We start from the raw sequence: 23,836 nt of genomic DNA, 5'->3' as shown, positions 1-23,836 counted from the left end.
CCCCCATGAAACACATATAGGTGCAGGCAGCAGGAAGGGTAGGTCTATCACCAGGCCCTTGAACAATGTACATAGACAGTGGCAGTGGGCAGGGCCCATCCTCAGGCCCACAGAAGGCAAGTGTTGGCACTAGCCATGACAGGCAAGGCAGGTTGATCCTGAGGTTCCCAAATAATGTATGGCAGGCACTGGTGCTGGCAACATGGGGAGCGGGCCTGTCCTCAGACTCCTCAATGATGTGCACAAGACCCCAGTGCTATTGATGGTGGCAGTGGCAGGGTGGACCTGTCCTCAGGCCCTCAGATGGCATGAATGGCTGACAATAGTGGCAGGCAGAGTGAGTTGATTACCAAGGCTCCTGGATGGCATGCTTAGGCAGCAGTGGGGGTGGGTTGAACAGGACTGTTGTCAGGCCCCTTGATAGTGTATGTGGGTGTCAATGGCTGTGGGTGGAGCAAGTCAGTCCCCAGGCCCCTAGACAGTGCAGCAATGGAATACTAGCAGTGATGCTGGTAAGTGGGATGGGCCTGCCATCAGGTCCCCTGATGGTGTGCATGGGCTGGCAGAGGCAGGCCTGGTTGGCTGATACCTAGGCCCCTGGATAGTGTACTCTGGTGCCAACAGTGATAGCAGTGGGTGGGGTAGGCTGCTCCTCAGGCCCCTGGGTGGTATGTACAGGTGCCAGTAGTGGCTAGTGGGTAGACCTGTCATCTGGCCCCAGGATGGTGCTCAGGTGGGCCAGTCCCCAGGCCCCCTGAAGGTATGTGCAGCTGCAAGGCAGCCCTGCTGCTGGAGGTTCCAGGGTTGCTGTCTGTATTTGTCAGGGTTCTCTAGAGGGACAGCACCGATAGGATATATCCATATCTATAGTTGCATTAGTTTATTAGGGAGAATTGGCTCATATGATGACACAGTGATATGGTTTGATTGTGTCCCCGCCCAAATCTCATCTTGAATTGTAGCTCCCATAATTCCCATGTGTTGTGGGAGGGACCCTGTAGGAGGTAACTGAATCATGGGAGTGGGTATTTCCTGTGCTGTTCTTGTGACAGTGAATAAGTCTCATGAGATCTGATGGTTTTATAAAAGGGGGTTCCCCTACACAAGCCCTCTCTTCCCTGCCACCATGTAAGATGTCCCTTTGCTCTTCCTTCATCTTTCACCATGATTGTGAGGCTTCCCCAGCCACATAGAACTGTGAGTCCATTAAAAGGTCTTTCCTTCATAAATTGCCCAGTCTCACGTATGTCTTTACTAGCAGCGTGAGAACAGACTAATACACACGGTGAAGTACCACGACAGGCTGTCTGGAAGCTGGGGAAAGAGAGAAGCTGGAGAAAGAGAGAAGCATGGCTCAGTCCAAGTCCAAAAGCCTCAAAACCAGGGAAGCCAACAGCATAGCCCTTAGTCTGTGGCTGCAGGCCCAAGAGCCACTGGAAAGCAACTAGTGCAAGTTCCACAGTCCAAAGGCCAAAGAACCTGGAGGCTGATACCTAAGGGCAGAAGGAGAGGAAGCAAGTGTCCAGCATGGCACAGGAAGAGAGAGTGAGCAGACTCAGCAAGCAAGCTGCTTCTTCCCCCTTTTCTACCTGCCTTGTTCTAGCAGCCAAGTCGATAGTGTCCACCCACACTGAGGGTGGGTCTTCCTCTCCCAGTCCACTGACTCAAATGTCAATCTCCTCTGGCAACACCCTCACAGACACACCCAGGAACAATGGTCCCTCAGGCCCCTGGGTGGCAGGCACAGGTGCCAGTAGTGGCTAGTGGAGTGGACTTCCCAGTCATCTAAGCATCCCTCAATCCAGTCAAGTTGACATCTAGTATTAACTATCACAAGTCAACCCCTTGTCAATTTGGCACCATATGGTTTGGATGTCTGTCCCCACCCAATCTCATTTTCAAATGTGGTCTCCTATGTTGGAGGTGGGCCTAGTGGGAGGTGTTCAAGTCATGAGGCAGATCCCTCATGAATGGCTTGGTGCTGTCCTCATGATGAGATCTGCCTGTTTAAAAGAATGTGGCACCTCTCCCCTCTCTCTCTCTCTCTTGCTCCTGCTCTCACCATGTGATACGCTGGCTCCCTTTTGTCTTCCACCATGATTGTAAGCTTCCTGATGTCCTCACCAGGAGCCAAGCAGATATTGGTGCCGTGCCTGTACAGCTTACAGAACCATGGGCCAAAATAGACCACCTTTCTTTATAAATTACCTAGTCTCAGGTATTTCCTTATAGCAATGCAAGAACGGACTAACACACTGTCAGTGGCAGAGACTCCAGGCAGGTGGCTCTCGGGCTCTAGGAAACACAAACTTTGGCTCCCTTTGTCCTTGGGGCAGCCTTCCTTGTGCACTGCACACCCTGTTCCCTGGGTGTAATACACTGCTTGAGCTAGAGTACTGGGGACCTGGCTACATGCTGGGTTCAGTTGGCATTGTGATACTGCAGCTGTCTGGGTTCATGTAGAGGGATGTCAGCAGGGCTTCCAGGATGTGGAGATGCAGAGGCTATTGGGCCCTAGGCAGGAGGTAGTCTGGCGGCTGCTGGGCTCTCAAAATGGTGCTGTGCTGCAGCTGCTTTGGTCTCAGTGGCTGTGTAAGGCTCCTGGCAAACTCTTTCTCTGAAACAGTCATCACATGGACTCCAGACAGCTCCCTATACTGGTCTCAGGGCCTGCAAAGGCCGAGGAACTCTCCTGTGGCTAGGATTGCAGAAGTTGAATGTGGACCACTGGGGATCTCTTACCTTTTCCCTCTAACAGAGAGTTCCTCGTGGAGGGGTATTGCCCTACAATTTTCTTTTCTTGCAATGTCTAGTTTTAGTATCAGAATAATACTTGCCGTATAGAAAACCATTAGGATTTTCCCCCCACCTGTTTGATTTTCTGGCTAAGTTTGTGTAGAAGCGGCATAATTTCTTCCTTAAATGTGGGATTGAATTCACCAGGGAAACTGTATTGCCTGGAAATTTCTTTGTGGTAAGGTTTTTAACTAAAAATTTAATTTATGAATGTTATTTTGTATATATTAATTTCTTTAATAGATGTAGTAGGGCTACTCAGGATATATTGCTAAAGGTAATAAGTTGATCGTACCTTTCAAACAATGTGCCCAATTTATCAAAGTTGTCAAATATATTGACATAAAGTTATTCATAACGTTCCCTTGTTACATAATGTCTTTAGCATCTGTATTGATGTCCCCTCACTTATTCCTGAAATTGAATATTTGTGTCTTCTCTTCTTTTTGTTGTATCAGTCTGGATAGAGATCTATACATTTTTTGGTTTTCTAAAAGACCTAGCTTTTGATTTCATTGGGTTTTATGCTATCATTTTTCTGGTTTTTTGAAAATTTTCATTTGATTCTGCTTTTTAAAAAATTGTTTCCTTTCTTCTGCTAACTTTAGGCTTATGTTGCTATCTTCTTTCTAATTTCATGAGATGAACTTTGGGTCACTGATTTGAGATCTCTTGTCTTTTTCTATTATAATAATCAGTTAGTGCTCTGCACTTCGCTCTCAGCACTGTTTCCACTGCATCAAACTGATTTTTATATATTGTGTTTTCATTTTCAGTCAGCTCAAAATACATTCTAATGTCCCTTTTGATGTCTTCTTTGACCTATGGATTATTTTTATATATGTAAATATATTTTAATGTTTTGTATTTTGAGATGGAGTCTCGCTCTGTTGCCCAAGCTGGAGTGCAATAGCCTGATCTTGGCTCACTGCAGTCTCCACCTCCCGGATTCAAGCATTTCTCCTGCTCAGCCTCTTGAGCAGCTGGGATTACAGGTGTTCGGCACCGTGCCTGGCTAATTTTTGTATTTTTGGTAGAGGTGGGGTTCCGCCATGTTGGCCAGGCTGGTCTTGAACTCCTAACCTCAGGTGATCTGCCCACATTGGCCTCCCAAAGTGCTTGGATGACAGGCATGAGCCACCGCGCCCAGCCAACCCGTGTATTATTTAAAGTATATTTTAGTTTCCAGGTATGTAGAGATCTTCCAGATACCGTTCTCTTACTGACTTCTCAGATAAGTCTGTTGTGACCAAAGAACAAATTTTATGTTATTTGACTCGTTTTAATTTTTTTCTTTTTTGAGACAAAGTCTCACTCTGTTGCCCAGGCTGGAGTGCAGTGGCGCAATCACAGCTCACTGCCCAACCTCCCAGGCTCAAGCAATCCTTCCACCTCTGCCTCCCTGGTAATTGGGACTATAGGTGCACACCACCAGGCCCAGCTAATTTTTGTATTTTTTGTAGAGACGAAGTTTCACCATGTTGCCCAGGCTAGTCTTGGGCTTCTGGCCTCAAGTAATCCTCTCTTCTTGGCCTCCCAAAGTGCTGGGATTACTGGTGTTAACCACTGTGCCCAGCCAACTCCTTCTAAATTTATGGAGACCTGTTCTATGGCTCAGAATATGGTCTATCTTGGTAAATGATATGTGTGCAATACAATAGTAGAATTTGTATTCTACTATTGTGTGAGTAGAGTAGTCTACAAATATCAGTCAAGTCAGGTTGGTTGATAGTGTTATCAGATCTTCCATGTACTTATGGATTTTCTCTCTACTTCTATAGATGATCAATAGAGGAGTGCTGAAATCTCCAACTATAACTGTAGATATGTCTATTTCTGCTTGCAGAGCTATCAGTTTTTGCTTCATGTACTTTGAGGCTCTGGTTTTAGTTGAATGAATGTTAGGACTATTATGTCTTTTTGAAGAACTGATCCCTTTATCATTATAAATGATTTCTTCATCCTTTTCTTTATTTTGTTTTTTTCTTTTTTGAGACAGTTTTGCTCTGTTACCCAGGCTAGCGTGCAGTGGTGTGATCGTAGTTCACCGCAGCCTTGAACTCCTGGGCTCAAGTGGTCCTCCCACCTAAAACTTCCTGAGTAGCTGGGACCACAGGTGTGCACCACCATGCCCAGCTAATTTTTAAAACTTGTGTGTAGGTAAAAACAAGGTCTCGCTATGTTGCCCGGGCTGGTCTCCAACTCCTGGCCTCAAGCAATCCCCCTACATGAGCCTCCTAAAGTGGTGAGATTATAGGTGTGAGCCACTGTGCCCATCCTTTTTCATCGTTTTTTAAAAATAGCTAATTTGGCTTAAATAGAATGATTCTTTTTTTTTTTTTTTTTTTGAGATGGAGTCTCGCTCTGTCGCCCAGGCTGGAGTGCAGTGGCCGGATCTCAGCTCACTGCAAGCTCCACCTCCTGGGTTTACGCCATTCTCCTGCCTCAGCCTCCCGAGTAGCTAGGACTACAGGCGCCTGCCACCTCGCCCGGCTAGTTTTTTGTATTTTTAGTAGAGACGGGGTTTCACCATGTTAGCCAGGATGGTCTCGATCTCCTGACCTTGTGATCCGCTCGTCTCGGCCTCCCAAAGTGCTGGGATTACAGGCTTGAGCCACCGCGCCCGGCCAGAATGATTCTTAAACTATCGCTATCTGCCTTCAAGTAATATTTTCCCTCCTACATATGCTGTACTTCTATGTGTATTCTCCTAGCCTTTGCACTACTGTTGGCATACATCTTACTTCTGTATTGAATATAAGCCCATGATATGTCAGGGGTTTTTGTTGTGTTTCGTTTTTTTGCTTTAAACAATTAACTGTTGTTTAAGGTGATTTTTTAAAGTAACAAAAAATTGTTTATATTTACACACATATTTACTATTACCAGTGCTCTTCATTCATTTGTACGGATACAATCTATATCTGGCATCATTTTCCTTTTGTTGAAGGGCTTTTTAAAACTATTTTTTGTAGCCAGGCATGGTGGCTCACACCAGTAATCCCAGCAGTTTGGGAGGTCAAGGTGGGCGGATCACCTGAGGTCAGGAGTTTGAGACCATCTGGCCAACATGGTGAAACCCCGTGTCTACTAAAAATACAAAAATTAGCTGGGCGCCCATAATCCCCGCTAGTCAGGAGGTTGAGGCAGGAAGATTGCTTGAACCCAGGAGGCAGAGGTTGCAGTGAGCCGAGATCGCTCCACTGCACTCCAGCCCAGGCAACAGTGCAAGACTCCATCTCAAAAACAAAAAACAAAAACCCAAAACTATTTTCTGTGATTCAATTCTACTGGGGATGTGTTCTTTTAGCTTTTTATGTCTGAAAAAAAGCCTTCATTTTGTAAAGATAGTTTTGCAGAGTATATAATTATATACTGACAGTTTTTTCTCAGTACTTTAAAGATGCTGTTGAAATCTGGTTTGCGTTGTGCCTGACAAGAAGTTGGCTGTCATTCTTCTGTATTTTTCTACAAATAAAATCTTCCTTGCCCTATTCCCAGCTGTTTTCAAATTTTTAAAAAAATCTGGCCAACATGGTAAAACCCCATCTCTACTAAAAATACAAAAATTAGCTGGGCGTGATAGCATGTGCCTGTAGTCCCAGCTACTCGGGAGGCTGAGGCAGGAGAATTGCTTGAATCCAGGAGGTGGAGGTTGCAGTGAGCCAAGATCGCACCATTGCACTCCAGCCTGGCGACAGAGCAAGACTCGCTCTCTCTCTCTCTCTCTCTCTCTCTCTCTCTCCTCTCTCTCTCTCTCTCTCTCCCCCCCATATATATATATATATATAGTTTTTAATCATTTTTGTATGATCAACCTTTATGTAGTTTTCTTAATTTTTCTTTTGTTAAAGTACATTGTGCCTTATGGCTCTGCAAGTTTGTAGTTTAAATTTGGAAAATTTGAGCCATTATTTCTTTAAATATTTTTTCTGTTCCCTCTTCTCACCATCAAGTGTTTTAATTCCATGTGTTTTAGGCCACGTTAGGTTGTCTCATAACCCATAACTCACTGATTTTCTGGGCTTTTTTTTCTTTAACTCTTTTCTTCCTGTGTTTCATTTCAAAGACTTTCTATCACTATATCTTAAAATTCACTAATATTTTGGTTCTGCGGTATCTGATATAACATTAATCCCTTTGAGTGTATTTTTCATCTCAGACATTGTAGTTTATGTCTGTAGAAGTTTGATCTGCGTCTTTTTTCTATTTTTCGTATCTCTCCTAAATGTACTCATGTTTTTCTCTACCTTCTTGGACAATAAAATATAGGTATAATAACTTTTAAAATAACTTTATCTACTAATTCTATCGTCTGATCATTTCTAATACTGCCTCTATTTATTTTTTTAAGTTTTATTTTTTTAATTAATTAATTAATTTATTTATTTATTGAGATAGAGTCTCACTCTGTCACCCAGGCTGGAGTGCAGTGACGTGATCTTGGCTCACTGCAACCTCTGCTTCCTGGGTTCAAGCAATTCTTGGCTTTCCAAGTAGCTGAGATTATAGGCACGTGCCACCATACCTGGCCAATTTTTTTAGTATTTTTAGTAGAGATGGGGTTTTACCATGTTGGCCAGGCTGGTCTCGAACTCCTGACCTCAGGTGATCCCCCAACAGCCTCCCAAAGTGCTGGGATTACAGGTGTGAGCCACTGCACCCAATCTTTTATAAGCATATAGACCGTTGCTTTCTGCTTCTTTGCATGCCTAGTAATTCTTCATTGAATGCCAGACATTGTCAATTGTACCTCATTTGGTTTTGAGTATTCTGGAGACACTTGTGTGTACACTTAAATTCTGAGCTTTGTTCTGGAACACAGTTAAGTTACTTAGAAGTGGTTTGACCCTTTGGAGGCTTGCTTTTAATCGTTGTAGGGCAGGACCAACGGAGCCTTTAGTCGAGGACTAATATGGCTCCACTATTGAAACGATACCTTCTGAGTAGTCTATCTGACGGCTTGTATATTACAAGAGTTTTCCACTCTGCCAATTATTCTCAGCACTGCTTGATCTTTAGAGATTGTTCTGCCCACTTCAATCTGCTCTGATTTCCCTCCCATTTCAAGTAGTTTTATCACACCTGTGTGCTAATCAGTGCCTCAGCTGAAGGCCCAAGTGGGGCTTTCTCAAGTGGGAAATCTCTGGAGCTTTTTCTCTGTGCAGCTCTCTCCTCTTTGGCACTCTGCTGGGCAAATCTAATCCCTGTGGCCTCCCTGAGCTTCTAACTTCATCTTCTCAGCTCGTGGAGACCACCAGCCTTCTCCTGCATCCCCTTTCTCTGACTTGAAGTCCAGAAACTCTTTCCAGGAGTAATCTGAAGTAACTATAGAGCCCATCTCACTTGTTTCCCACCTGAGGGATCCGTGTCCTGCACTGTCTGTTGTTCAATGTCTGAAAACCATTGTCTCATATATTCCTTTCAAGTTTAAAATTGCTTAAAATGGGAGGCTAAATCCAATCCCTGTTACTTCAAGTTGATTGAAAGCGGAAATACTCAAAACATTAATAACATTCTAATTTTTAATGGATTTCCTTATCTGCCTGCAAACCCACATTACATCATGTCTCCAAAAGGGCAAAGACCTTGCTTATACTATTCTCTATGGTAATCACCAGCATTCAGCATAATACCTGGCACACAGTAAATGCTGAACAAATACCTTCTGAATTAATGTTGTAAAGTATTTGTGCCAGAGAGCTTTACAGTTTGCAGAGACCTGTAGACCAAAAACTAGAAGGTGAATATGAAACTAGTCTCCTTTTTTCTTTTACAACCCTCTTTACCTATGCTTCCATTTGTATTTTTAACTTTTTATTTTGAAACAATTATAGATTCATAGGAGGTTTCAAACATATATATATATACAAGAACCCTTAGTTTCAGCATTCCTGAATGGTAACATCTTGCCTAACTTGAGTATACCATTGAAACCAAGAAATTGACATTGGTACAATCCAGAGAGCTTATTCAGACTTCACCATTTATACATGCACTCATCCGTATGTGTATAGTTCTATGCAATTTTATGAGAAGTGTAGCCTTGCATAACCATGACAATCAGATCCTCAGCTGAATCATTGCATAAGATGCACTTATGTTACCCCTTTATACACACATTTCCTCCCACCCATCCCTAACCCCTGGCAACCACAAATCTGTTCCATGTGTCTATAATTATGCTATTTCATGAATGCTACATAAGTGAAATCATGCAGTTTGTCCTTCTGAGATTGGTTTTTTTTTTTTCACTCAGCATAATTTTTTTGAGGTTTATCCAAATTGTCGCATGTATTGATCTTTCCTTCCTTTTCATTGCTGAGTAGTCTTCCGTGATGTGAGTCTATGCAGTGTGTTTAACCATTCATCCACTAAAGGACAAATGTGTAATTTCCAGTTTGGGGCTATTATGCATAAAGCTACTTTGAACATACATGTACTATGGGAAATAAGTCTTCATTTCTCTGGGATGATTACCCAAGGATGAAATTGCTGGGACATATGGTAAGTCAGTTTTAAGTTTTGACAGGAACTGCCAAACAATTTTCCAGAGTGGCTGAAACCTTTTGTATTTCCACCACCAATTTATGAGTGATCTAGTTTCTCCACATCCTCACTAGCATTTGGTGTTATCACTATTCTTCCTTTCTTTTTTTTTTCTTTCCTTTTTTTTTTTTTTTTTTGCCATTGTGATAAGTACGTAGTGCTATATCATTGTAGTGCTAGTTTGCATTTCTCTAATGGCTAATGAGTGTTGACCATCCTTTTGTGTGTTTATTTGCTATCTATATAGCCTCTTGGTGAAATTTCTATGCATGCCTTTTGCTCATTTTCTAATTGGATAGGTTTTTTTTTTAATGTTGAGTTTTTTTGAGATTTTTATATAGTCTAGATACAAGGCCTTTGCCAGATATGTGCTAAGCAAATATTTTTCGCAGTGTGTAATTTGTCTTTTCATCCATTTAACAGGGTCTTTGGCCAAATTAAAGGTTTTAATTTTGATGAGGTTCAATGATCAATTTTCCCTCTTACAGATTATACAATTGATGTTAAGCCTAAGAACTCTTGTCCTAATCTTATGTCCCCAAAATTTTCTGGGTTTTTTTTTCTAGAAATTTTATAAACTTACATTTTAATTCTTTTAATTTTCAGCTCCTGTGTCCAGTTAGGCCTCATATCTCTTTAGTATTACCTAGATTACTTAGAGTACTTTTTACTTTTTTGAATTTCATTTACTTCCCATTGCAATACAAGCATTACCCAAGCATCCTTTTATATGGGAAAGGTATTTCATTTTTGAAAGATCAAAATTACCTCCTCTCTTGGGTGATTTTTCTTAATCTGCAGGACTTAGTCTCTTGGTCTGTTTGCAGCTTATTAAAAGACATGCTGACCCTGAAGGGTCAAATTGACAAGCTGGAGGACCGGGGCCTTGACCTTGATCAAGGGACAAACACTGAGGTAAGCTAGAGACCTGGCAAAGACTGAGAGGCTGGGGATTTCTGTCACTTCTTCCCCTACCACCCTTCTATTGTTAATAGGCAATAACAAGAAGTAAGACTCATAAGCAGGAGTGCTCTCTGCTGGTCACCTCTGAGCACCCTTTTCCTGAGTAACACCACTTTTCTCTGATGACACAAAAAGCCTAGACTTTTCTACTTTACCTAGAAACTCGGTTACCAAGAAACTCTATCTTGATGCCACCTTAAGATGAGTGCCTTAATGGAGAATTGATTTTCTTAGTCTTTGTATGTCAGCACCTAACAGCACAGAGAATACATCCAGGAAATAAAGATTTGTCAAGAACTGCATCCTTAGAGTGCAAGGAATCTACCTGTGTTTGTCTTGGATGCTCCATGAAGAATTCTTGTGTTGGTTTTCACAGTCTCTGAAGTTTTCCTGATGTTGTGTCTCCTCACATTTCTTAAAGACTCTTCTCAAATAAAGGTTTAATTTTCCATTTTCTTTCTTTTTTTCTTGAGACAGAGTCTCACTCTATTGCCCAGGCTGGAGTGCCATGGCACTATCTCGGCTCATTGCAATCTCTGTCTCCCAGATTCAAGCAATTCTCATGCCTCAGCCTCCTGAGTAGCTGGGATTATGGGCATGTGTCACCATGTCCAGCTAATTTTTGTAATTTTAGTAGAGATGGGGTTTCATCATGTTGGCCAGGCTGATCTTGAACTCCTGGTCTCAAGGAATCTGCCTGCCTCAGCCTCCCAAAGTGCTGGGATTACAGGCGTGAGCCACCGCACCCAGCCTAATGTTCCATTTTCTTATTAGTAATGGAATATTAGAGCTGAGAGGTAGAGATCAACCTGTGACACAAGTTAGATTTCAGAGTCCTGTCTGATAGTTTTTCCGCTGTGAAGAAAGGCCCCTGAAAAAGAAAAAAGTATGTGTCTAACGCCCTCTTTTAACTGAAATTGCCAGCTTCAATTTTAACTCAAGCCCCAGAGTTTAAATTCAATAGATTTTGGAAGCAGTAAAGGAGAAAAGTCTCTTTTATTAAAGGAAGGTATTATTTATTTGGACCTCTTACATATTAAAAGTCACTTACAGATCAGTGCAGATCTATTTCCTGGGAGAAAAATTACTTTTAACTGATAGAGTCCAACATTTTGAGTCACAATCTTATTTTGCTTGAGTTGAAAGAGGTTTCTTTTTACTATCTTTGGGCTTTGGAAATTGCAAACTATAAAAAAGGGAAGAGGACAAAGGCCAAGAAATATTCTGCTTTAGAGAATTTCCTCCAAAATCCAGCTGTATTACAAAAATGTAGATTTCAGTAGCAGGTGAGGGGAGGGAGGGAGGAGTATCAAAAGACTGAGGAGAAAGAGAAACACACACATAAATGAAAATGAGATTTTTTTTAAAGGGAGGAGCTTGGAATAATATGCAAGAGGAAAGCATCGCACACATGTGTGGAAATTCTCTGTGCTAGGGATACACCATTTTGTATACACATTAAAAACAACAAAAAAGCAAGCACAAGCTTTAAAACTAGAAACAATCCAAATATCCGCCAGTTGCCATATGGATAAGCTGCAGTACGTGTACATGATGGATACTACTCAGCAATAAAAATGACCAAACTTCCGATTGACCCAACAACATGAATGAATCACATGCATTATGCTAAGTGAAAGAAGCCAGATTCAGAAGACTGCTTATGTACTTTGTGCTTCTGTTTATGTAACTCTGAAAAAGGCAAAATTGTAGGAACAGAAAATGGATTAGCAGTTAGTTACCCAGGTTTAGTGGAGGAAGGGGGACGGGGATTGACAAAGGGGTATAAGGAAATTTAGGGACTGATGGAAATAGTCTGTATCTTCTTATAGTGGTTATTACACAACAGAATGCATTTATCAAAATTCATAGAACTGTATACTTTAAAAAGTGAGTTTTACTGTATGTAAGTTATATCTCAATAAATATGTCTTTAAAAAAAATGGCACAAGTTCTGTCTCAAGAAGCCTACAGTCTGATGGAAAAGGCTACATAAAAACAAATGTGGTAATATATCTAAAGGTGCAGCTTTAAATATAATTGTTGGCTGAGTGTGGTGACTCACACCTGTAACCCCAGCACTTTGGGAGGCCAAGGGAGGAGGATCACTTGAGGCCTGGAGTTTGAGACCAACCACGGCAACATAGCGAGACCCCTATCTCTACAAAATATTTAAAAATTTAGCCAGTCATGGTGGTTCATGCCTGTAGTCCCAGCTACTCGGGAGGCTGAGGTGGGAGGATCACCTCCTGAACTCAGGAGGTCAAGACTGCAGTGAGCCGTGATCAGTGAGCCACTGCACTCCAGCCTGGGCAACAGAGTGAGACACTGCCTCAACAAACAAAGCAACCAACAAAAAACAAAAACAACAAAATAAATAAGTAAATTGTTACAGAAGCAAAGTTAGTAGCAATGGCTGTAGGCTTACTCTGGTGAAGGGAAAAGTGAAGATTGTTAGAAATAGGTACAGGAACAGCATATAAAATGTGAGAAAATTAAAAGAGGAATAAGTTAATAAAATTAAAATCATATCACACATATTGGCTCACTTATTCTTCATAAAGAAATGGAATAACTAAGAAAGGCATGAAAAGGGAAGGAGGGAAAATTGGTAAACTTATTTTTTGAAAAAGCAAAACAGAAACAAAAGCATTTGAAAGAACTTCAAGCTACAGAAAGGACTTTGAGGTGGCCTTTGGGTGTTATTTGGCCTAACACTGCCCAAGCCATGAAACTTTCTAAAATCTCCATGTGAATTTCTGGACTTTCGTTCAGAGACTGACCTTGTCCCAGTTATCTTTGATAAAAGCTGTATGAAGATGTTTACTCTGTAAATAAACTAGGATACCAAATAAAAGGTGATTGTCACAGCACAGCTCCTCTCTAAATAATTAAACCACCCAATTCAGGGATTGGTGATAATAAACGTGTTAAAAAAATAGGTATACTGTACATTCTCTAATTCACCTCTAAGCTGCTTGAGGATAAATATTCTTGTTACTTGTATCTAACTAGCATGATGCCTAGCTCAATGGCCATTTACATAGGCTGTGGTTATTATACATATATATAATGTATCATATATATATATCTTTTTTTTTTGAGATAGTCTCATTCTGTTGCCCATGCTGGAAGACAGTGGTGCCATCTTGGCTCACTGCAACCTCTGCCTCCTGGGTTCAAGTGATTCTCATGCTTCAGTCTCCCCAGTAGCTGGGACTACAGGGACACACCACCACAGCTGGCTAATTTTTTTGTATTTTTTTGTAGAGTTGGGGTTTCACCATGTTGGCCAGGCTGGTCTCAAACTCCTGACCTGAAGCGATTCACCCACCTCGGCCTCCGAAGTGCTGGGATGACGGGCATGAGCCACTGTGACTGGTGGCATGCTTATTTTAACAATTAAAACATTATGAAATGATTTCATATAAAAATGAAAAATAACCCTCCTCCCTTAAAGGCAAACACAATGAACATTTTAGTATATTTATATTCTTCCAAATGTTTATACATATATTTACACATTGTTGTTTTGATGGGATCGTATTATATATATTGTTTTGCACCTGCTTTGGCACTTAGCATTTTTTCTTCAATAATTTTCTATACTAGTAGATGTCATTTTACTTTTTTTCACTCCTAATAATGCAGGGCTTGATGTTTGAATTTTTTTTCACTCCTAATAATGCAGGGCTTGATATTTGAATTTATTAATTTTATTTTGTTGGATATTTGGGACTTTATAATCAATGTTTGCCATTACAAACTATGCCTCAGAAATCCATGCCTTTGTTGCTCTTGCAAGTACTTCTTTAAGCATCTATTTCTGAGGCTGGGCACAGTGGCTCACACCTGTAATCCTAGCACTTTGGGAGGCCAAGACGCATTGATTGCTTGAGCCCAGGTGTTCAAGACCAGCCTGGGCAACATGGTGAAACCCTGTCTTTACTTTTCAAAAGAAGACATACATGCGGCCAAGAAACATATGAAAAAAAGGCTCAATATCACTGATTATTAGAGAAACGCAAATCAAAACCACAATGAGATATCATCTCCCACACTGGTCAGAATGACTATTATTAAAAAGTCAAAAGAAAAATAGATGTTGGCTGGGTTGTGGAGAGAAGGGAACACTTATACACTGTTGGTGGGAGTGTATTTAGTTCAACCATTGTAGAAAGCAGTATGGCGATTCCTCAAAGAGCTCAAAGCAGAACTACCAGTTGACCCAGCAATCCCATTATTGTGTATATATCCAGAGGAATAAAAATCATTCTACCATAAAGACACATGAATGTGAATGTTCATTGAAGCACTATTCACAATAGCAAAGACAGAATCAACCTAAATGCCCATTAATGACAGATTGGATAAAGAAAATGTGATACATATATACCATGGAATACTGTGCATCCATAAAAAAGAATGAGATCATGTCTTTTGTGGGAACATGGACGGAGCTGGAGGCTGTCATCCTCAGCAAACTAACTCAGGAACAGAATATCAAATACCACATTTTCTCACTTATAAGTGGGAGCCAAATGATGAGAACTTATGAACACAAAGAAGGAAACAGACACTGGGGTCTACTTGAGGGTGGAGGGTAGGAGGAAAGAGAAGAGCAGAAAGGGTAACTATTGGTTACTGGGCTTAATTCCTGGGTGATGAAATAATCTGTACAGCAAACCCCCATGACATAAGTTTACCTATGTAACGAACCTTCACATGCACCCCTAAACCTAAAATAAAAGTTAGAAAAAGAGAGAAAGAGGCCGGGCGTGGTGGCTCACACCTGTAATCTCAGCACTTTGGGAGGCCGAGGCGGGTGGATCACGAAGTCAGGAGATTGAGACCATCCTGGCTAACATGGTGAAACACCATCTCTACTAAAAAATACAAAAAAATAGCCGGGCTTGGCGACAGGCACCCGTAGTCCCAGCTACTCCGGAGCCTGAGGCAGGAGAATGGTGTGACCCCGGGAGGCAGAGCTCGCAGTGAGCCGAGATCGCACCACTGCACTCCAGCCTGGATGACAGAGCCAGACTCTGTCTCAAAAAAAAAAAAAAAGAGAAAGAAACCTCATCTTACAAAAAATAAAAAACTAGCTGGGCATGGTGGTACATGCCTATAGTCTCAGCTACTCAGGAGACTGAAGTGGGAAGATCACCTGAGCCTGGGGAGGTGGAGGCTGCAGTGAGCCATGATCACACCACTGCACTCCAGCCTGGATGACAGAGCGAGACCTTGTCTCAAAAAAGAAAAAATTAATTTCTATTGAGTGTCATCTTTAGAACTCATTTTTCTTGAATCCTAGTATACTCTTTTTCCTGCTATACCTCTGCTTTTCAGGGTATCCTGAACATCTCTTAGTGGATGATTAATTTAAAACCTTTAAAAGCATTCTTTACTTGTGACATGTGCAATTGGCATTCATGTCTTAGAAGGTGATGGTTTGCTTTGAGTTCGTGTCTTGTGCTTACTGACAGAAACCAGCCAAAACCATCTGTTATCTCTACCTGGCAACCTACAGGAGACATGGAAAGAGAAGAAGAACCAGATCTTTTTGTGGACAGCTCTTTTGCAAAGCCATCGGGCCTGAATATTCAATCTGACATGATAAGGACCTAGATTCACAAATTCTAAAGTTTTAAATATTTAAAAGAAATATTTTCTCAGAAACATAGCTATGTTTCTTCAACTTGTGTCCTGGTGGAAGTTTTTTAAGGAGCAAGGAAAGAGTAATGAAGAGAGAGAAGCATGATTTATTATTAAGTGCTGTTGTGTAAATGCATACTTCTAAAATATTGAAAATAATCTTGTTAATCTTATGGTTATACCACTTACAGTCTGCAATTTATGATTACACCATGAATTTGCTCTAAGAGGAAGAAGTTTACAGAGTAAAAGTAAACTTCAATGAACCACTTTATAAGGTTTGTCAAAATAAGTGAGATTTTGTTTTACAAATCAGAAAAATACAAGTTTCACTTTACCCAGAATTGTGGATTGTCTTTTTAGGTGAATGCTTGTAATGAAGTTTATGAATTAAAGAAGAAAGTCATGGAAAGTCTGGAGGTAAGATTTCAGTTGCACAATTCAAACAATGATAAAATCAGATAATTTATATCTAAATACAGGGGTCATTATTTGCCTAGAATGTGATAGTGCACCACATACTAGTCTCTTTCTTTTAAAATTTATTTTATTTTATTTATTATTATTATTATTATTTTACTTTAAGTTCTGGGATACATATGCAGAACATGCAGATTTGTTACACAGGTATACATGTGCCATGGTGGTTTGCTGCATCATCAACCTGTCATCTACATTAGGTATTTCTCCTAATGCTATCCCTCCCCTTGCCCTGCACCCCTCGACAGGCCCCGGTGTATGGTATTCCCCTCCCTGTGCCCATGTATTCTCATTGTTCAACTCCCACTTATGAGTGAGAGCATGTGGTGTTTGGTTTTCTGTTCCTGTGTTAGTTTGCTGAGAATGATGGTTTCCAGTCTCAAGGCCTTCTTCCTCCCCTTTGGCCTTCTGTTTGAGCCAACAGAACATTCACAATTCCAGTGTACTCCCAAGCTTTCACACCCCTGTGCTACTCCTACTTCTCATCCTGCCGTCTGGTGCTTGCCCTTTGTGTCTACATATTACCCGTTCTTCAAGGCTCAACTCACAGGTCATCTGTTCATCAAGACCTCTCCTAATTTCCATTACCTCAAAAAATAACTCCATCTTTGAACTCCTCCCACAAGATCTTACACATTGAGGTAAATGTGATTGGGCAAATGAGATAATGCAAGAATGAATGTATCAACCTGTCAGCTGCTCTGAGACCGACTCATCCCACCTACCTCGAGTAGATGTCCCCATCACCAAACCTCAGACACTCTCTGTTCCCACACCCTATTTGTTTTCTCTTTAGCATGTATCCTAACATGTAATATAGAATGTATGTATGTGTTTAGCTGTTTATCACTTGCCCCCAGCCCCGGTAATAGATTGCATTCTTTGTCTATTTTGTTAACACTGTATCCGAGAACCTGTTAGCAGTAGTCACCCAATAAATATGCTTTGCATAGATGAATGAATTGAGTAGAGGAATTCAGTACAAGGACGTCTTCCTACATTGATAATCTAGTGGTTAAAGATTAGCAGGTGGGTTTCATTTAGTTTTCTACCATGGTGCTACTTTACACTGTGAATGTGTAAGTCTCCTTCTATTCAAGATGCACCTGGCAATGATCTGTTCATGGGACCTACGTGTGATTTCTAATGTGGGCCCCCAAGGTGATCCAGAGGAAAGCACTCTGCATTATCTATAGTAAGACTTGGAGACATTTAGAATTTTCTTTAAGGTACTTGATTGGTCTTTTTTTTCAGGACCTTTGCAAGAACGTGGAACTGCTGAGTGCAAAGCTGAGGATGTATCAAATGGAGGGAGAGAACACCGACTCTCACAGTTCTGAAGAAACAGATATGGAAGAGATGGAGACCCTGCTTCCTCAGGCCCCAGCATCCTTTTTAGTGCAGAACTCTCCTCCTCCCAATACAGTGTGGTAAGTCAGAGCAAGGGGCCATTCAGGGCTGGATGACGGCCTCAAAATGTATGGATTATGCTAGGATTGATTTTGTTCAAATGTTGACAAAATGTTTTGTTTTATTTTCTTTTTGTAAATTATCTATGTTATTTAAAAGTCATAGGATTTTTCTTATTTAGATAAAGATCTATTGGATTTGATATATAGATTGCTTTCTTATTGCTTTAGATAAATCTAAAGATTTAGCTTTAGATAAATATATCTAAATATAGATAGGTAGATCTTCATAATCAAAGCTATATGACCAAAGACCTCTTGTGGGTGGCTATTAATGTTAATTACGTTTTTAGTTAGTCTTGTTCCTTTTTGCCTGAAAACTCTTTCAAACAACATTAAGTCAATACTTTAATTTTAAATTTTCTTCCATGATGGCTGCAAATACAGAGAAGCTTCTCTATATATCTCTATAGAGATATAGAGACTTATCTATGTATAGAGAGATATAGATTTATTTCTATCTACATATCTATAGATAGATCTATAAAATCTATCTATATCTATCTAAAATCTTAAAAGATGGTATCTATACCCGATGAGGCAACCGCCTCCACCAAAAGAACATAACTGATAAGAAATTTGAAAAGTTTTGTTTGCTGGGCAGGATGTCTTACCCTTGGACAGTATTGGAAACACACTACCAGCAAATTCTGGCTCTTTGGATCCTGTTCAGGAGATGCCACACCATCATTTATACCCTGAGAAGTAATTTCCTCTAAGGAAACATTTTTGATTCTTTATCTCCAACCACCAACCCAGGTAGAATCTCAGCTCTGTCTTAGAATCTCAGCTCTGTCTTCTATCAAGTCCTTTGCCCATTTTAAAGAATTGGGTTATTCTTTTTTTTGCTGTTGAGTTGTAAAAGTTTATGTGCACACCTTGCACATAATCCTGTCAGAGAGCCCATGGCATGTTATTGAAATTAAATTGTTTCACATCTGTCTTCTCCTAATACTCCAAGGGATACACAAAAGCACGAATCTTGTCTTCGTAGTTTGGGGACTTGATGTATACAAGATGCTCATAATGCTTAAAGAGATGCATGCAGGCCACCTCATGTTGACCATCATAGGAGAGAGCCTGTGCTGCCTCTTTGAATTTGCAGGATACGCTGTGCTCAGGTTAAACCATGTAGGACATTGAGGGACCCAGTTTGACATGCATATTGCTCACCTGCAAGATAAATTTCCAGCTTATCTAACGGTTTCACCTCCTGTTGGAAATCTTCAGGCCTTTTATAAGGAATCTAAGAGGTTTGCTACTGAGGAGGAATTTAAGAAATGAGCATATCAGTGTGACATTCTGTTCCAGAGTAAAAACCAAGATATTATAAAAACTTGAAAGTTTATCTGTGATGTCTCCTGCCAATAGTTTAGTAAAATCTATGATGCTCTGGACATCTCTTTAATAGATAAAGAGTAATCCTTCTATCAAGATAGGATGAATGATGTAAAGGAATTTGATGATAGATGATTTGTCCAAGTGGATGATGGCAGAAAGTTTGTGTTGGTCCCAGGATGTACCATTAACCATGGTAAAATCAGATGGAGGCTGGGTGTGGTGGCTCATGCCTATAATCCAAGCACTTTGGCAGACTGAGGCAGGTGGATCACTTGAGCCCCAGGAGTTTGAGACCAGCCTGGGCAGCATGGTGAAAACTTGTATCTACAAAAAAAAAAAAAAATCAGTGACGTGTGCCTGTACTTTTACCTACTGGGGCAGCTGAGGTGGGACTATCACCTGAGCCCAGGGAAGTCGAGGCTGTGGTGAGCCTCGAGATCGTGCCACTGCACTCCAGCTTGGGCAACAGAGTGAGACCTGGTCTCAAAAAAAAAAAAAAAAACAAATTCAGATGGCGGTTATAACTATGATGCATCTGATCTGGCTGCTCTTAAGAAAAACTGTTTGAGGAAAAAGCAGATATGGCAGATATGGTTATCTCTGGGTGAACAGTGGACAATCTCTGCACTTCCAAAAAATATTTGCTGCTGCTCAAAAGATTGGTTGGTATGACCCTAAAGTAACTCAAGTCTCCTATGCTGGATCTGATGTGTTGCTAGGGGAAGACTAGAAGTTTGATATAGTTCAGATGAAAGAGTTCATCTCATAGACCTGGAATAAGAACTAAAGTGATCCATGAACAAATTGAAAGAAAAAGTAAGAGACAAGGTCTTAACTGCAGAGGAATTGAAGGCTGCTTAGACATCTGTTGCTTATGGCTATATCAAGTAAACTGAACTTTCCCATAACCAGTTGAGTGACAATATCTTCTCATTTGACAAAATGCTAGATGATAGAGGAAATACAGCTGCTTACTTTTTGCATGTTCACTAGAATCTGGCCACTATCGATGAACAGATCTCCAAAAAGCTGCTTGACAGACCAAGATTATTTTGCACCATGAGAAGGAATGGAAACTAGGCCGGTGCATTTTATGGCTCCCTGAGATACTACAAAAAATTTTAGATGACTTACTTCTGCACACTCTTGTGGTTCTATATATGAGCAGTCAACTACTTTCACAGAGTTCTATGATAGCTGTTATTGTGTGGAGAAAGATTGACAAGACTGGAGAGGTATTTAAGGTGAACATGTGGTGTATGCTGCTGTGTGAAGCAGTAGATGCTGTCATGGCCAAGGGGTTCAATATCCCAGGACTAAAACCTGTCCAAAGGCTATAATCCTGCTTAGGTTGGAACAGTGTATGTTTTTACCACAGTGGTCACTAGCATCGTTTGCTTTTTTTTTTATATAACCATGATATGAACACAAGAACGTTTGCCAACTGTGAAAAAAAAAATAACTCTTACAACTCAACAACAAAAAGATAAACAACCCAGTTTGAAAAACAGGCAAATGACTTGGATACACATTTCTTCAAAGAAGACACACAAATGGTCAACAAGCACATGAAAAGATGTTCAGCATCATTGGTCATTAAAAAAATGTAAATCAAAACCACAATGAACCACAGTGGGATACCACTTAACATCCAGTAAGATGACTACAGTAAAAAAGACAGACAATAACTAGCATTGGAGAAGATGTGGAGAAATTGGAACCCTCGTATATCACTGGTGTGATTGTGAAATGGTGCAACCACTTTTGAAAACAATTTGGCAGTTTCTAAAACAGTTAAATACAGAATTACCATATGATTCCACAATTCTACTCTTGGGTGTATACTCAAAAGAATTGAAGATGTATGTCCACACAAAAACCTGTACACAAATGTTCATGGCAGCATTATTCATAATAGCCAAAAAGTAGAAACAATCCAAATGTCCGTTAATTGATGAATGGAAAAACAAAATATGGTGTAGCCACACGACGAAGTATTATTCAGCTGCAAAAAAGAATGATGTACTGATACATACCACAACATGATCTTAGAAAACATTATGCTCAGTGAAAGACAGCCAGACACAGAGGGATATCCAAATGATTCCATTTATATGCATGTTCAAAGTAGGAAAATCCATATAGATTCAAAGTAGATTCATGGTTGCCAGGCACAGAGTGTTGGGGAATAGGGAGGTGGTGACTGCTCCAGGGAATGGGGTTTCTTTTTGAGGTGACAAAAATTTCCTGGCATTAGATAGTGGTGATGGCTACACAGCCTTGTGAATAAACCAAAAGCCTCTGGATTGTACAATGTATAGGGTGAATTTTATAGTATGTGACTAATAACTCAAAACCAACCAACCAGACAAATAAGTAAATAGGTGAATGCCTTTCACTTACTGCTTTATTGTGTTATATGGGAGGATTATAATCAGGTTGAATTGCTCATCTTTTTCTCACATGATTACATTCTAGTTAAGATTGCCCGAAATTTTGCCCAATCTCTTGTTAGAGAACTGGAAACATGTTGGTTTAACTACAGCATATTTCTACACTAACATTTTGAGGAATTTTGCCTTATGGATTAATTCAATCATTATGAATCGATTTTTGCTGGTTTTAGCTTCACAAGGTGGCCTTATATTGATAATGTCCCCAGTCCTTCAGTTTCCTTTATGGTCATCCCCTATGTACTGACCATAAATAATGTGGAAATATTGGAAAAGATCAAAGGTTTTACACATAGCAAGGTTTGAAAATTAAATAAATAGTATTCAAAAGTTAAAGGAATATTTTTTTCTTTACCAAAGATGTCTAAAATAAATAAAATTATTAGTGACACATTTTTTTGGTTCTGTACAGGTGATATGAAAAACCTTATTTTAATTTAGTTACCTATGATTTTTTTTCCAAAGAAAAATGTCTGGACCTTTTAAAATGAATATCATGCTTAGTAATACAAAATTTAAATTTTTAAAAATTACATTGATTTGTAAATAAAAATCAAATGATTCATTACTGCCCAGAAATAAATACAAATTTAACTATACCAAGAGTATTTACTGTAGGACAGAAAAAACTAGATGAGTAGACTCTAAACATAAGGAAAAAATTAAACTAAAAACTAAGACAAAATAAAAAGAATGAAAGAATAAATGGAAGAAAGGAAAAAAGATTAAAAAATGTATCTGGTTATATCTGGGTGATGAGATTATAGTTTCTTCATTTCTCTGTTTTCCAAATTATGTTTGCTTTAGAAAATTTGTTTTACTTTCCAAAAACTTAATGTCAAAATGTATTTCTTTAAAAATGCCATAGTTTAGTATTTCCAAAGATGACTGGTTTTTTAATTTAGGAAGAACAGTGTTTATTTACTAGGTATGTCTTTGTAGTGAGTTGTTTTTCTTTTCATAAGAAAGAACAAATTGCCTTTGGTGCTCCTTGAAGGCAGGACACATCTGCTTCCTGTTACCAGCTCTCTAAGCCCTTCCTAACAGAGTATCTTAAGAATATTGGCTCTTTAATAAATGTGTGAAGCGAAAGCAATTATGTGTGTAACTGCCAAGTGATAGCCAGTGGGTATAATAGCAAGAAACTTGGCTCTGGTTTATAAAACCACTGAGTTAGGTCACAAAATCGATCCATAGCTAGCTTTATGCTGTAGATTTTCTCTTCTGATGTATTATAGATGGTAATTATCTCAGGTCATTGAATTATCTATGCCATTTCTTCTTTGTGTTCTTCTAGATTTTCTACCCTAATATATTACATTTATAACTACAAAATAATAATGGAAGGACTTAGAATCATATAAATAAAATATGTCGTAGGTGTAACCCAGAAGGAGGGGTCCTCAAAGATTTTAAAAAGCTTCTATTACTTTACAAATAAAAGTCTGGTGCCAGGACAAAAAGAGCTCTGAATTCCCTTTATCACGTTATACTTTGTGTCCTGTGGATAATCTAACTGCCTGTGCCTTTATCTGCTCAAAAAGAGACATCATATACCTCATGAGCGAGGTAAAGATTGCAATAACCTGCTAGGATGTGAGAAGGACATTTCAAATGAAAGAACCCCACGATATCCAGGGGTTTTATTGTTTCATGGCTATAGGATCTTGAAATTCCAATGCCAGACCTAGCATGGACATAAATAAGTGCTCCTCCATTCCAAGTTGCTGCTTTTACAAATGTAAACCGAAGTCATGGGAAAATTACTTAGTTGAAGTTTTAGAGCTACCTGGGTGGAGATGCCAGGAGCCTATCAATGTGATTATTTTCAGAATTTGGTTAACACAGATGTTTTCTCTCTTTGTAGGAAATGTGCACTGAGGATTTTCATCATGTTTTATGTCCTCACCGTCACTGGACTTTTATGTTACATACTATTTTTTGGTGCTACATTTCTCTTTGAAAGGGTGCTTCTGAGAATGCTTGGGTGCCGCACCACATGGGACCTACGGGAGATGATAGAGCCTTTCTTGAATTCGGAAGTGGAAGCCTTGCTACCCTCCTAAAGATACAGAAGATACTGTCACCCTACTGGCTTTCTCCCCAGTAAAGATTGTGGCTGTTCCTGTA

General features: G+C 40.0%; 1 protein-coding gene and 1 pseudogene across 8 annotated transcripts in view; both read left to right on the top strand.

Moving 5' to 3' along the window:
• The window catches only part of LOC105492168 (single-pass membrane protein with coiled-coil domains 2), a 79,596-nt gene extending 55,760 nt beyond the window's left edge, over nt 1-23,836 (top strand). For all 8 annotated transcript variants that reach the window (XM_011759161.3, XM_071072002.1, XM_011759162.3 and 5 more), the window contains 4 exons: nt 10,173-10,260; nt 16,327-16,383; nt 17,698-17,873; nt 23,574-23,836. In XM_011759161.3, the coding sequence (XP_011757463.2) occupies nt 10,173-10,260; nt 16,327-16,383; nt 17,698-17,873; nt 23,574-23,772 (520 nt within the window). In that variant the 3' untranslated portion in view covers nt 23,773-23,836. The remainder of the gene's footprint in view (nt 1-10,172; nt 10,261-16,326; nt 16,384-17,697; nt 17,874-23,573) is intronic.
• LOC105492167 (arginine--tRNA ligase, cytoplasmic-like) lies at nt 19,402-22,445 on the top strand (annotated as a pseudogene).

The sequence above is a fragment of the Macaca nemestrina genome, chromosome 10 (assembly GCF_043159975.1).
Source record: "Macaca nemestrina isolate mMacNem1 chromosome 10, mMacNem.hap1, whole genome shotgun sequence".
NCBI lineage: Eukaryota > Metazoa > Chordata > Mammalia > Primates > Cercopithecidae > Macaca > Macaca nemestrina.
This window is presented reverse-complemented; position numbering and strand designations above follow the sequence as displayed.